This window comes from Chaetodon trifascialis, chromosome 12 (assembly GCF_039877785.1).
Source record: "Chaetodon trifascialis isolate fChaTrf1 chromosome 12, fChaTrf1.hap1, whole genome shotgun sequence".
NCBI classification, from domain to species: Eukaryota; Metazoa; Chordata; class Actinopteri; order Chaetodontiformes; family Chaetodontidae; genus Chaetodon; species Chaetodon trifascialis.
In genome coordinates this window covers 12,915,023-12,928,641 of record NC_092067.1, presented here as the reverse complement: position 1 = coordinate 12,928,641, position 13,619 = coordinate 12,915,023, and the positions used below count along the sequence as shown (strand labels likewise).

The window sequence follows — 13,619 nt, the reverse complement described above, 5'->3', positions numbered from 1 at the left end:
GCCGCACTGCATTTGATATGTGTGTAGCAGTGTGAGATTTCCTGCTGGTGATCCTCAGGAGGTCTTCCATGTGGTCTTGTATAGGGTTTCAGAGAGCAGAGGAGCACCCCTAAACATAATCCCCACCCCCCTTACAAACCCATTCCTGCCTCCAAAAGTCACAACCTCACCCTCAGTGTGCAGTGTCATTTCACTGTCAACCCACCGCTGGAATTTCAGAGAAGAAGAGGAAGCAAATGCAGGGGCGTTGAGTATAGGTGCAGCATTGAAGAGAGTGAGAGAAAGATTTTTGTTTTCCCCCCCGGAGGAGACTTTGACTTTGTGCTCTGGAAATACATGAAATCCGGCGTGCCTTGTGCAACTAAGACCTGTTCCCGTCTAAGTATTTTAATGAGCGTAAGCCCCCAGGAGGAGCAGTCGGAACTCAACCAAAGTCAGCCCCGTGGGAAACACAGCTCTCCGGCTGCTCACGGTCACAGACATGCAGCCATTCACCTTTGTCGCTGCTCTTTTTCTCCTGCTCCACGTCTCCTCTGGGAGTGCAGAAGCTCATAGGTAAGTCAATGAGCTACAGCAACGAGAGCATTTGATGTCATGTGGCGTGTTTCTACCCTGAGACCTGCAGCAGGTGTAAACTTTCCTTGGATATTTACTCAGTCAAAATTTAAAAAAGACCTTCAAGGATCATGTCGGGTAGAGCAGACTCTGAAATGCACAGGCTCCAAGAATAAACCAAAAGTGTCACCATCAGTATTGGCTAATATACAATTTGGCCCACTTCCTGTGGCCAAAAAAGGAAATTACTGCCATTTCAATTGCTAGTTCCTCCACATGCTTCTACTTTAAGAGAAGCTAAATGAGTAACATGAACCTCATTTATTTCGCACTTAAGCATGGGCTTTAAATCTTTATTAAGAAAACTGTTGTTTTTAGATGGTATGTACACACAGGACTGTGAGACACACAGACGCAGTGTGTCAGCTAAATGTGGCACAGCAACTGTTAGTAAATGAAGAGCACCTGTCACACTTAGGAGCCCATCTCCTGTGGGCTATTCTGGTTGATTTCTATCAAGTCTCACATTCCTCCAGTCCCTCTGGAGCCAGGGCTGCTTATAGGATGCTAACCCTGGGACACCTAAACATCTGGGATATTAGAGCTTTAAAGTAGAGATAATGATGCTAAAAGCTTGCAGTCAGATTTGGCTGTGAGATTCTGACATGCCATTCACTGAGTCAATGGCAAACAGCACCTTAACATCTTAATTAAATTTACAGGTTAAAAATACACACATGCAATATAATCTATATGTGCTGCAGGTTATTTTGAATGCAATGCTGACCGCAGCTGAGAATAACTTTACAGTAGATTCTCATCTGACTCCAGAAATTGGAGTCAGGTGAAGATCAAGGCGGAGCAAAGAGAGGAGGACATATGGTTGTGCATAAGGTATCAGTGTGCAACGCAGGAAGTGTCTGATTAGTGTGTTTTTCCCCATCTGTAGCCCACATCCTGTCAGCTGGCTGTTGCTCCACAGGAGCCCCTCTTTTATCACTCAGTGAGTCTGTGAGGGGACGCTTTATTTAAGTTGCTTGTTTGTTTTTTTGCACATAACTACCATTGTGACCAAAGTTAGAAGAAAAGGATGGCTTAAAACCTGCATTTGTAATATTGTGAACTTGTCATTACTGGTTTATTGTCGTTACTCTGATAAGATTTTGCTTAAAGGCCTAATCTGCCATCTAATGTTCCATGCATGAACCATTGAGGGCTGTAAATTTTGATAAGACAGGGAAATTACATATCTTACCTTTACTCCTCTCTTCTTCCACGAAGGCACTATCGACAAGTCCTTACTGGAAACCAAGCAGGTGTGTGTCGCTATGGTAGGAGACTGGAGTGTTGCTACGGCTGGAAGAAAAACAGTAAAGGACAGTGTGAGGGTAAGATTGATGCAAGGACTGGTTTATGATATATATAGTAAAGTGGCAACTTCGATTTACACGTAGTGCTTTTTGAATGAGCAAAATACATATTTTGAGAGAGAGGGTGAATTCACTGCCACACAATCTCCTAACAACTGTTATTCTTTTCATGAAAGGTATTTTCCGAAACCAAAAAATGTGAAGGAAATGACAGTCTAGATTGAAAAACCTCTCCTGCCTTACAGAAATGTGTGGTTTGAATATAATCCATCATCCTCAAACCGCTGATATTTCTGGTGGTATTTTCTCTGTTAAATGTTTTACCAGCTCAGTGTGAGCACGGCTGCAAGCACGGAGAGTGTGTTGGCCCCAACAAATGCAAGTGTTTCCCTGGATACACCGGCAAGACGTGTAATCAAGGTGGGTATTTGTGGTCAGTGAAGAGGGTCTGGACAACATGGGTCAAACTGGGGACAGGATAATCTAATTTCTGGCTTGTAACTCCCTTTACAAGCTAATTTTAGGTAGGTTTTACTTCAAGCAAATCTTTATCTCTTGTTTCAATTAAAAGCAAATACAACTGAGGGTGACTCTTGTTTTTAGATCTGAATGAGTGCGGCCTGAAACCTCGTCCCTGTGAGCATCGCTGCATGAACAGTTATGGAAGTTACAAGTGCTACTGTCTCAACGGTTACACCGTAATGCCTGATGGATCTTGCACCAGTGAGTAACGTCATACTACTGCGTGTGCATGCCCTAAGTGGAAACATAAAGAAAATCAAAGTTGCCAAAGTTTGCAATATTTACACGCTCAACATGTGTTTTTTTGTGTTTGTGTCCATGCTTGTAGATTCCAGGACATGCTCTCTTGCTCACTGTCAGTATGGTTGTGAGGAAATTCAGGGAGAGATTCGCTGCCTCTGCCCATCTGCAGGGCTGCAACTTGGGCAAGATGAGAGGACTTGTGTAGGTGAGCAACCACACTTGCACGATTATAGATGATATAATAGAAAATAATTTAGTGTCTTTCAGCATATAGTGTCGCGCAAGGAAAACCTATACTAAAAATTATACAGTCTCAGCAAGATAGTATGGAGAGTGAAAAATCAGATGGAGCAATAGCTCTTCTCTAAACAGGGAACACAGAGTGAAAAACTATTGACTTTGGCTTGTCTCCGGCTCATGGATTGGGAATTTGCTGCACAGTGGAACAATTCTGTAATGATTCTATTATGTGGCTTTGCCATGCTTGGTTTGCAAATCAGATGGATGCAATTAAGTTATATTTCTTCCCACAAAAGTGCCTGAGCTTTGACAGAGCCAGTCTGACATACTCGCACAGGGGAAGTAGTATTATAGTTCTAGGGCGGGATTAAAAGGGATCCAACACACTCAACAATAGAGGTACAGCAGAGGTACACTAACTGTGAAAATGAACCAAACGTACATTTTTCCTAGATGTGCTGTGTCCTTTACAGACAAATAATGAACCCTCATGAGACAGATGCAGATCTACTGTATCCATCATGAAAGTATAAAGTAGTTTCTGAACCTGAGCTAAACATAGAGTAGAAATATTTCAGTCTGCTCTAGATACAATGGACCCCTAACTGGCCGCAGTCCCAGACTTTAAGTCGCTGACCACAAACAGAAACATCTGAAAACTTGCATAGCAGTAGATAAACATAAGTAAAATAAGATATTAAGTCTGACTGGAAATACAAAGATAAACTGATTGAATTTTTGTATCTACAGCAATAGGCTGACATCTATGACTACTGGGCACTGTATCATGTTTAAAAGCAGTACTAAAGGTGATGTTACTATTAGCGCCTGTGTTAAGTAGGTCATTACATCCACAACAATATCAACAGCTCAGTTACCTCTCAGTGGAAGCACTGCTCCTGCCTGTGCCGGTGCCACATCAAGCACAAAATAGCAGTGACAGCTAGCAGGAAGCCAGTGAGGGCTGGTGATCACCAGGACAGTTTAATGCACTTTCATTTTTCCCAATTTTCTTTCCCATCAGATATTGATGAATGTGTGACTGGGAAGAACCTCTGCCCATACAACAGACAGTGTGTGAACACCTTTGGCAGCTACTACTGCAAGTGCCAGGAGGGCTACGACCTGAAATATGTAGACGGCAAATATGACTGTGTAGGTAAGGTATATGAGTTCACCATGGGGGAACATTTGTGATCATTTCTGCTCTTAAAGGTACAAATAGGCTTCTTCCAATTCCAGACCATGATGAGTGCGCAACTGGCACCCACAAGTGCAGCCACCATGCTGACTGTCTGAACACTCGGGGATCCTACAAGTGCAGGTGCAAGTCTGGCTTCAGAGGCAATGGCTTTGAATGCTCTGGTGAGATCCGAGAACTGCTACACAGAATTCTAAATTAATTAGCTTCAGGGGTGCCTTTTGATGTGTAACAACACTTGTCAAGTAAATCTATTCAAGACAGATTTCTAAACCTCATGTTTCTGACCGTTCCCAGGTGAGAGTAGTCGGTCAGATAGGACAGGAGCAGTTTTATGGCCACATATTTCTTCAGCAAACAGCAGTCCTGCCAAAGTTAGTTTCCTGCTTCCAGACTCCTCTTTACAGATGTTAGTAAGAGAGAGAGCCACAGATGGAAAACACACCTGTGTAAATATATGACACTGTACGGTAGCCAGCCACCTGAAGAAGAAGGAGAAAGACAGGTTGTGTTGTAGTCTTTGAACCAGGTCCAGATAATAACAGGTGAAGCCTTGTGGAGCCAAATGACATAAGGAGAGTAGGGGCCAGGGGTTTCAGCGTAAATGAAGATGCCTTTATTTTTTTATAGTCAAGCCGTTTTATCAGAGGTCGTGGGATGGAGACAAAGGCAGTGCAGATGATTTCCTCAATGGTGAGACTGTGTGGAATCCAAGACCTGCTTCCGCTGTTCACTCCCTGCCCTGCAACCCCATTCATTCCCTCCTCTTGCCTATAAGAACATCTCCTCAAGCTCTTTCTCTTGCTCATGGCTGGAAATGTTGTATGCCTACAGCACACACAGCTTGAGACTTGGAATCCTCAGCATGAACCTTTAAATGTAGAATGTATGTGATAAAAACGCTTAAATTATGTGCAATGAATGTCGCCGTCGTGCTTCTTCTGCATGGAGTAGTACAAGAACAGCAGCTGCAAAATACATGTCAGCAACCACATCTGAAGCCTGGTAAAACGCTGCATCTCCCAGTCTTGATTGTGGTTCCACATGTCTAATCTGATTCCTCTTCCTGCCTGCAGCCATCCCAGACTCCCAAGTGAGGCCTGGGATTCTGGGAGGTAAGCTGGACAATGAGGACTTCAAAAATGTTATTCCTGAAACAGCTGCGACGCCGCCCCCCAAGATCCACCAGCAGCCGTTTGACTATGATGGAGAGGTCTACACTGGCACCAGGGCTGAGGAGAGACAGGAGGATGAACTTCCTGAGGAAGAAGAGGAGGAGGAGGAAGAGGAAGACAACCAGCTCAATCCAAGGGGAGATGTTTTCAGTAAGCGTCCTTTCATTTGGCTCTCTTGCAGCGTTTCTGTTTCTGGCAGTCTGGGTGGTCCGCAATGTATTAACCATACACAGACTAAACAAACTCAGTGTGTTTCTACAGCGATTTTGCTCTTGTGTCTACACAGCATCTGAATACAATTATCGATTTCTCAGTAGGCAGCTGAAATAAGTAAAAATTAGCAGGTCGGGCCTAAGACCTTGATCAGAGAGAAAGGGGGCTTGTTACTTCATGTCCCCTGTCGACCTCAGGCTGCACAAAGGCCTGCATAACTATTCTTGGAAAGTTTTTTCACTGCACTTAAATGTGGCTCTTTTTAGTGAAAAACATGCTGAGACACAGTGAGTATGATGAGATGTCGCAGTCATGCTGATTATTTCCACAAAGAACTCCAAGCATTATTACTGTCACGCAGGCATGTCGCTAACCGTTAGATCCTGTCAGCTCTTTCATAATATTAAACCATTGGCAAAATCAAATGAAAAACACAAAGATCAATCAAAGCTCCATCTAATGATTATGAGACACGATGGCTTCTAGAACATGTCATCATGAATGAGGTTGCCTTTCACCACTAATCTCAAAACCCGAGTCTGTGTAAGATCTCAGACAGCAAGAGGAGACAGGCCCCAAGACATCCATCACCTCCGGGGAGGAATTTTACTCTGTCGACATGTGAGAGCCCAGGGATACAACTCATCCTGGGCTTGCTTCCCATCTCCTGGAAGGAGGGCAAGGAGGGGAGGGGGGTTAAGAAGCCTCCTAGCCTTTTATTATGTTTTCCCCAAAACAGCTGTTGTGCAAACAGACTTGACTCCTAGTAAGGAAGTCTATCATCAACCCTGCAGACCTCTCTAACACTAGCCCACTCTGGCTGAGCAGGTTCAATGACCCCAGCTGTCACTGGGTGGCTTTAAAAGACTTGGGGGGCGGTGGGTTGTATCCTAAAGTTGTAGATCCATCTGAAGACATGAGTGACAGCAGGGCAGGTCTACACCTGTTGGTTAAAAAGCCCTTCCTGGCTTTTGCTTCATCTTGGAAAATCTCTTTGCTGCATAATTTTAGATTTTTTTTTTTTAAGATCACATACTTTTAAAGGAATTCATAGACAAAATGTTCTTTGTCATTTTTATGAGGCAGCATTGAAGAGATTTTACAAGATTTTGTTAGAGCGTAATTGCAGTGCAATCTAATACAACAGTCCTGAAATAAATCCTAGCTCAAACTGAACATTATAATTTTCATGAAAGTAGGATTTATTGCAGGCCTGTTCCAATAAAGCAGTTTAAGTTTAAGCTAGATGCACCTAATAAACTGGCAAGTGGATATATATTTGGTTGAAAAGTCATGAATTCACACAGATTTTTTCCTTTTATCTCTAAATACAGTTTCAGAGGATTTTGAATCTGTGTTTGGCCCAGCCACAGAAGTCAAAGAAATCAAAATAACACCAGTTCAGGAAGGTAATTAAATATCTGTTTATGTGCCATTGTTATATAATGACTGTTTACATTATATGACTAATTTGCTACTTCACTCCTATTGTTTTACCTCATAGAGTTTATCATGGATTGCAACTTTGATCAGGGAGCATGTGAGTGGGTCCAAGACAAGGCTGATGACATGGACTGGAGTGTCGCCTACCATGATGATGGTAACAGAATTATTAATACGTTTCTCACAAGGTATTAAAGAATAATTTCATTTCATGCATTCACCTATAAGTGCGATAAACTCGATCAGGTGCTGAGTACTACATGGCCATGAGTGGGCTCATAGGGGAGCAGGAGGATACAGCAAAGCTGAAGTTGCTGCTCAGTGACCGGGCCCAGCAGGGCAGCTTGTGCATCGCATTTGACTACCGTGTGGTGGGCCACAAAGTGGGAACGCTCCGTGTGCTGCTGGATAACAATGCTTACCCAGTATGGGAGCAGAACCAAAGCAGAGACCAGAGCTGGCAGACGGAGTTCCTCACTGTGGTGTGGAAAGAGGAGGCCCCAGAATCTGTGAGTCATTTCGCTGCTTTATAAGACATATTATCAATAGATGGTTGTCAAACCAGTCCAGTAATTGCTAATAACAATACAATCTGTAGTACCAAAGGAGGCTAAATGGCACAAATTATATTATAAGTCTATGCAGCATTTATGTGACTAAATTGGTTGCTGATATGTTTGAAATACAACCCTCATATTGTTCATTCATGACTGCAATCCACAACCTAAAGATGCACTGACTGTCTTTCAGATTGTCTTTGAAGCTCAGCGTGGGAAAGGTGTTGGAGGAGAGATTGGGCTGGACAATGTTGTGCTGACCTCAGGGCCCTGTCAAGAGGATGTCAGCCCTGTCTTTTAAGAATCTCCACCCTGGATTTACACTTTGACAATCTGCTCAAACTGACACACGTCAAAGATTCCTGTTTCCTGTTCATATTATAGTCTCTTTCCCGTGGAGTTCCTCGACGTTTTCTCATGGCTTAGCTACAGGGCATTCACATAAACATCCAGACACATGCTCTCCAGGGAAGGTTATGTACAATCAGTGCATGCATGTTTACTCTATCACCGTGCTGCTACAATAAATACATCCTGGCCCATTCTTAATCATGATTGTCAAAACAGACTCTTATGACACAGATAACTCAGATCTCAGGAATACATGGAAATGCCTGCTTTGTCTGTTAGTTAGGTTGAACAGTATTGTGCTTAGCCCTTTGTTGTGTATGCGATAGTGCATTGCTGAAGTTAACTGAAAATAGTTTTGACATATAATGTGAATTTTTAGGTGAATTATAGCTGAAATTCAATCTTAGATGAATAACTTTTTTGAAGGCTGATTAGTTTAAGTGATAAAAAGGATCAGTGCATATCTGCTGTACATTTTGCTTTCATATTATACTGTACTACTGCAATAAATTTGTTTTTGTTTTGTTTTTTTCTATCTCTACCATTTTTTTTATTCACCAAATATTCTATGATTTTATAACTCGGTTTGTTGAAACAGAAATCTACAATCAGCCAGGCTAATCTGGCAAAGGAAGTGAATGGTATCATACACTCATGTTACAGGGTGGACAAAATCTAAAGTAATGTGAGAAAGTATGGGGATAATTTTAAGAAATTCAGTCTGCTGATAGAGGAAATGTCACCACAAACGAACCATAAATTTATGGATGCCAGGGCTGGTCGTTTATCACAGAAAATATTTGTGGTAGTCAATGGCATGCAATTTGAATGTGAAAAGTATGCTTTCATAATAAAGTAGATCCACATCAAAACGGGAAAAAGAGACTTGTTTTGTCTGGAAAAACTGAGATACAGCTGGTGAGAGAACGACAGAAGAAAAAAGAAAACTGAGTATGTTGATGCTGTGTTTGTTTGTGGTGTAAAATTACCTTCGCTACACATCTCAATAGAAATCTGGATAAAATGCAACAAGTAGCTAGCTGCTAAATTATCTACTGCATCCAGCGTTTTTCAGTGACGCTGAGTGGTTGTTACAGTTTTACAGCTGGGATGCTAACAGATCACAGCTAAATGTCGCTCTCTGCTGGCTGTGCATCAATAATACAGAGAAGATGCTCATGATAAGAAGTAAATCGATGTACTGTCGATGCACAGACGCTTAGCTAGCGAACGGTGGGGCTAGCGAACACCCATAAACGAACGAAAGTCTCGTTCGGTTTAAAAGTAAATATTATTGTTTTGTTTTGTTTTTTAATAAGGGCAGAATAATGTGTAGTTTGTGAATAATATTGTGCTAATTAGTTGTGAGGGCCTGAAACGTTACCTCAGCGGTCGTCGGTTGTTTCTGTCTGGCAAGATCACATGATCCGAGTCTGTCCATGTATCGTTAGCTTGTTAGCTGCGTTAGCACCGAGCCTTTGGAGTTGATCAGGAAACGGTGCGACCTGACGTTGTCTCGATCCACGCTAAGACGAGGACCTGTCAAATATATGAATTAATATCATTTCAGTTATTTCGTCGTTTATTTGTTGTTCACTCTGCAGAGGTCTGGCCGACTCTTAAGGTACGTTACTAGCAAACTTGCCTGCCAGTAAATGTGAGCTAGCGAATTTTGCAAATTTCATTAACCTAACTCCGGCTGTGTTCCCTTGTTTTCCCTTTTCGTGTTAGCCTAGCATAGCTAACACTTGGCTATCTGAAAACCCACACTTCAGACACTCTCCGCTAGCATATTACAGCTATTCTTTTACCATTGTGTACGTTATATGCTACAAGCTAAATCAACACAAGTTACCTCGGTAGGGTGCATACAAACGGTGTATTGAACGTTTGGTAGCAGATTGTGTCAAATTGCAATGGGGCTTCTCAGCAATAACTGCTGTGCTGGGCCATCTGTTAATCAGGAAACTGGTTGTTTGTCACTGTGTTACAGCTGGTTGAACGTTACCTACATGGCTGCTCACATCAACATTAAACTAATGAGCATGTGACCGAGGACCAGGGTCAACAGCACATGATCTGTAAAACTGGAGGAGGCTGATATCAACCAGGGGTGAGTCAAACACAAAACATCCATAAAACTTGCTTTTGCAGTAAAAAGTGGTTATTACAGTATTTTGCTTCAAACTGGTGTTGTATAGATAATCAAAATATTCTTTGCACATTGCATCTCTCAATTAGGTAAATTATTTCAAAGTGGTCAACCGGGAGTGAATAGCCATGACAACAAAGACGTCCCTGCTGAAAGTCATTCTGCTGGGTGATGGCGGTGTGGGAAAAAGCTCCCTCATGAATCGCTACGTAACCAATAAATTTGATGCCCATCTTTTCCACACCATTGGTGTAGAGTTCCTCAATAAGGAACTGGAGGTAGATGGCCACCAGGTTACCCTGCAGATCTGGGACACTGCTGGCCAGGAGCGCTTCCGCAGCCTGAGGACTCCTTTCTACCGAGGCTCTGACTGCTGCTTGCTTACCTTCAGTGTAGATGACAGCCAGAGTTTTGTCAACTTGGGCAACTGGAAGAAAGAGTTCATCTATTATGCAGATGTCAAGGATCCAGAGAAGTTCCCATTCGTAGTCTTGGGCAACAAATTGGACGTGTCAGAGCGGCAGGTGTCCACTGAGGAGGCTCAGCAGTGGTGCCAGGAGAACGGCGACTACCCCTATTATGAGACCAGTGCCAAGGATGCTACCAACGTCGCAGTGGCCTTTGAGGAGGCAGTGCGCAGAGTGTTGGCATTGGATGAAAGAACGGACCACCTCATCCCCACAGACACTGTCAAGCTCCACAGAAAGCCTCGCTCTGCTGCCACTTGCTGTTCATAACATCCAGGAGTTATCACTAACATCAATTTGCTGTTCTGCCTGTTATGTGATGAGGCTGTAGTTGCACAATACTGTAGTGACATCTTATTTAAACAAATGACGCTACTCGCTTTATTATCTGTGATACTGTTGATGGTTTGATAATGCTAATAGTTGGATTCGTGTTTGAAGAGAAAGAGGGGGAACATTAAATTGACCTCCATCTAATTACAAATAAATATGAAACCTCTTATTCACTCACTCAGTCTGCCATCGTTCAAAATCAAGCTTTGAAGGAGAAACAGAAAAATACACCATATATTGCATTGGTCCAAGACTACCTGTGTGGAACTAAAAATGAGTCATGATTGAACAGAGGCAAAAAAAAAAGTTTCACTTCCCTCTCAAAGAGCTAAATGTTCCATTCTGTTACTCTCAGAATACATGTGTAGATGTGCACTACCATGGGAATGCGATGATCAACTTCACTCCCAAATGTAAGAATGCAGATAGAGTGATGACCTGTTTGTTTATATTCAGAAAATAACCGCATAATTAATTTATACAGCCCAATAACCTTATTCCTGAGAATTATGAAGTAGCTAAGGCACTACTTTGTGTAACTAACAAATTGAAGCTTGTCGTGATTATTGCACCTTTAGTTCTTGTTTGTGCACATTCTGCATAGTGAGTCGATTATGGCTGTGTGCTGGCAGCACTGAGGGCCATGATCCCTAACAGAAGATACATGTTAAAGCAAAGATAACATGCATGGCATATGGTGTACTTAAGTTTCTGGAGACTTTTGTATTTTTTAAACTGTTTTTACCTTAAAAATCACTGATTATTTCCTTGAGGACAGTGTAATGAATTAGCAGCCATGATTGAGTGAACCTTTTTCCTTATTGTTAGGTTTATTGTTTAATGGTTTTGATCCTTAAAGCACTCTAACTTTTTTTTTTTTTGTAACATATTTTCAGTTGAAAGTCTTTTCCTACAGCTTAATATTTAAAATGGTGAAGCATTTACCATAACTGTTTCCCAGTAAGATTTCATTTATATTCAAAGTTGTACTACTGGTATGCCAAATGATAAATAAAACCCCTGAGACATGTCTCTTTAAGTATATTTTGTTGCCTGAAAACTCTGTTTTTTATTGTAAGGTGTGAACTGCACTGAATGTTGCTGCTGTGCTTTCTAACCACTACAGTGATATAATGCCTAAAAGGTTCATAGCATGATGTTTTTTATGCCGTAAGGTCTAATGTTGATAATCAATCATATCATATCCATCCAATCCATAACCTAGCCAATGAAAAATGAAACAAGCATCATCTCATAAACTACTTATACAAGAAAGTGTTTTATAGAAAATCCACATCTTCATTCAGTACATTTTACATGAGTTAAACAGGAAAAGACAAACGTAAACATTAAAGTGTGTTAGGTATATATATATACAACAAAAAGACAAGATGCATTGAAATTCTTGTGCAAGTGAAGTGATTAATTCAGGAGATGCTTCTTTCCAAGAAACTGTACTTTCCTCTCGAAGGCTGTAGACCGGATCGGTGCATTGATTTCATAGAATGGATTCATTGCAAACTGGAAGACAGAACAAATTATAAACTCAAAACACTGAAGGCAAAAATAGATGACTGATAGTTATTTGAATCATATGGACAACTTACTTTGATGTACAAATCATATACATCATTAAAAAAGTTTTTGATTCCGTCTTCTTGTCGCACATCGTGCAGCATGATGAATCTTATATGTATGGCAAATAATTAAGGAAAATAAAGCCATCGTAATTGATTTGTTGATTATGACAATACAGAATGACAAAGATGTGAATGATTTTTAAGAAATACATTAAATTGCAAACTAGCATGTTAGATTATGGCAGTAGGGGAAGTTATCTATCTATCTATCTATCTATCTATCTATCTATCTATCTATCTATCTATCTATCTATCTATCTATCTATCTATTGTATCAATGGGCTGATGATTTTTTCTATTATATAATCTATAAAAGGGTTTTGTGTCTGTCTCCTCCGTCAGTACGGTAATATTTCATAAATAATGTTTAGTGATTACCTGCAACAAAGCATTTTGTGAGGGAATAAGGAGAGCAGAATCAAATGAAATAGAAACAAAGGATATGTCCTGCGGTGACAAAGGCAGACACAAACCACTCGTTGAACTTGTCCACAGTTTTCAAGTACATGTTGTTGGACAGCCACATGTTCTCATCCACCAAATCCAGGGCTGCGTGTGCAATGAACTGGTTCAGGTGCCGATGGTCATCCTGTGGAAAATGAAACAATTCGCATCAAACAAGATGAAACTTCCTATTTTCCTATTTCCTATAAACTGCAGTGACCTTGAATATCTTACATTTAAGACAGTGTAGTCATAAGATTAAATCCTGAATGCTGGTGTTATCAATAATCCACGTTACCTTTGATTCAGGCTTCCCAGCTGGCAAGAACTCCATCTCAAATACAGGATTGTCATGATGACCAACCATGACGAAGTAAAAGCTCCCAGACATCGTTTTCCCTTTTTCGTAGCAAAGCCAATCTGTCCTGAAAATAATTCAAACCAAACGAAATAGACTGAACGACTTTATTGTCCAAGATATCGGCGTCAATCTTACCCAAATGATATGAACCTTTCAGATATCAAGCTAACATTAGCCGCTGTGCTCTACACACGCTTGGCGGCGTTTCAGTCTTTAAATTATTCTGTTAGACTAAAGTAAAAATGTTACAACTAGAAAGATCATAAGAATGCAACGCAAGTCAAGAAGGAAAGCCAGTTAATTTTGATATATGCGACATTTGTTTACCTGTTAATTTCACTTCCTGGAGAGT

General features: G+C 41.2%; 3 protein-coding genes across 6 annotated transcripts; 2 read left to right on the top strand and 1 right to left on the bottom strand.

Moving 5' to 3' along the window:
- The first annotated feature begins 317 nt into the window (after positions 1-317).
- egfl6 (EGF-like-domain, multiple 6) lies at positions 318-8,332 on the top strand. 3 transcript variants are annotated; one of them, XM_070975681.1, is made up of 13 exons: positions 318-555; positions 1,837-1,943; positions 2,253-2,345; positions 2,529-2,648; positions 2,776-2,895; positions 3,955-4,089; positions 4,173-4,295; positions 4,762-4,824; positions 5,208-5,456; positions 6,854-6,928; positions 7,024-7,119; positions 7,209-7,471; positions 7,713-8,332. In XM_070975681.1, the coding sequence occupies exons 1-13, from the start codon at positions 482-484 to the stop codon at positions 7,818-7,820; spliced, it is 1,626 nt and encodes a 541-aa protein (XP_070831782.1). In that variant the 5' UTR covers positions 318-481; the 3' UTR covers positions 7,821-8,332. The 3 variants fall into 3 exon arrangements, with proteins under 3 accessions (XP_070831782.1, XP_070831784.1, XP_070831785.1); XM_070975683.1 differs by lacking the exon at positions 4,762-4,824; XM_070975684.1 differs by lacking the exons at positions 4,173-4,295; positions 4,762-4,824.
- A 692-nt stretch (positions 8,333-9,024) lies between these two features.
- rab9a (RAB9A, member RAS oncogene family) lies at positions 9,025-11,853 on the top strand. Of its 2 annotated transcripts, none has more exons than XM_070976785.1 (3): positions 9,025-9,154; positions 9,864-9,983; positions 10,112-11,853. In XM_070976785.1, the coding sequence occupies exon 3, from the start codon at positions 10,151-10,153 to the stop codon at positions 10,757-10,759; it is 609 nt and encodes a 202-aa protein (XP_070832886.1). In that variant the 5' UTR covers positions 9,025-9,154; positions 9,864-9,983; positions 10,112-10,150; the 3' UTR covers positions 10,760-11,853. The 2 variants fall into 2 exon arrangements, with proteins under 2 accessions (XP_070832886.1, XP_070832885.1); XM_070976784.1 differs by having other exon boundaries at positions 9,059-9,494.
- Positions 11,854-12,083: 230 nt separating this feature from the next.
- On the bottom strand, positions 12,084-13,375 carry trappc2 (trafficking protein particle complex subunit 2). Its single transcript, XM_070976786.1, has 4 exons — positions 13,205-13,375; positions 12,907-13,051; positions 12,430-12,515; positions 12,084-12,343 (listed from the first exon to the last, which is right to left on the bottom strand). The coding sequence occupies exons 1-4, from the start codon at positions 13,295-13,297 to the stop codon at positions 12,245-12,247; spliced, it is 423 nt and encodes a 140-aa protein (XP_070832887.1). The 5' UTR covers positions 13,298-13,375; the 3' UTR covers positions 12,084-12,244.
- Positions 13,376-13,619: the final 244 nt, after the last annotated feature.

What these genes read in the sequence shown, in the direction of transcription:
- trappc2 (XM_070976786.1), bottom strand. Translation starts at nt 13,297, where the DNA reads ATGTCTGGGAGCTTTTACTTCGTCATGGTTGGTCATCATGACAATCCT. An exon ending in CTGGGAAGCCTGAATCAAAG is followed by an intron (nt 13,052 to 13,204) that starts GTAACGTGGATT and finishes CATTTTCCACAG; the next exon opens with GATGACCATCGGCACCTGAA. An exon ending in TATATGATTTGTACATCAAA is followed by an intron (nt 12,344 to 12,429) that starts GTAAGTTGTCCA and finishes TCTGTCTTCCAG; the next exon opens with TTTGCAATGAATCCATTCTA.
- egfl6 (XM_070975681.1), top strand. Translation starts at nt 482, where the DNA reads ATGCAGCCATTCACCTTTGTCGCTGCTCTTTTTCTCCTGCTCCACGTC. An exon ending in GGGAGTGCAGAAGCTCATAG is followed by an intron (nt 556 to 1,836) that starts GTAAGTCAATGA and finishes TCTTCCACGAAG; the next exon opens with GCACTATCGACAAGTCCTTA. An exon ending in CGGCAAATATGACTGTGTAG is followed by an intron (nt 4,090 to 4,172) that starts GTAAGGTATATG and finishes TTCCAATTCCAG; the next exon opens with ACCATGATGAGTGCGCAACT.
- rab9a (XM_070976785.1), top strand. Translation starts at nt 10,151, where the DNA reads ATGACAACAAAGACGTCCCTGCTGAAAGTCATTCTGCTGGGTGATGGC.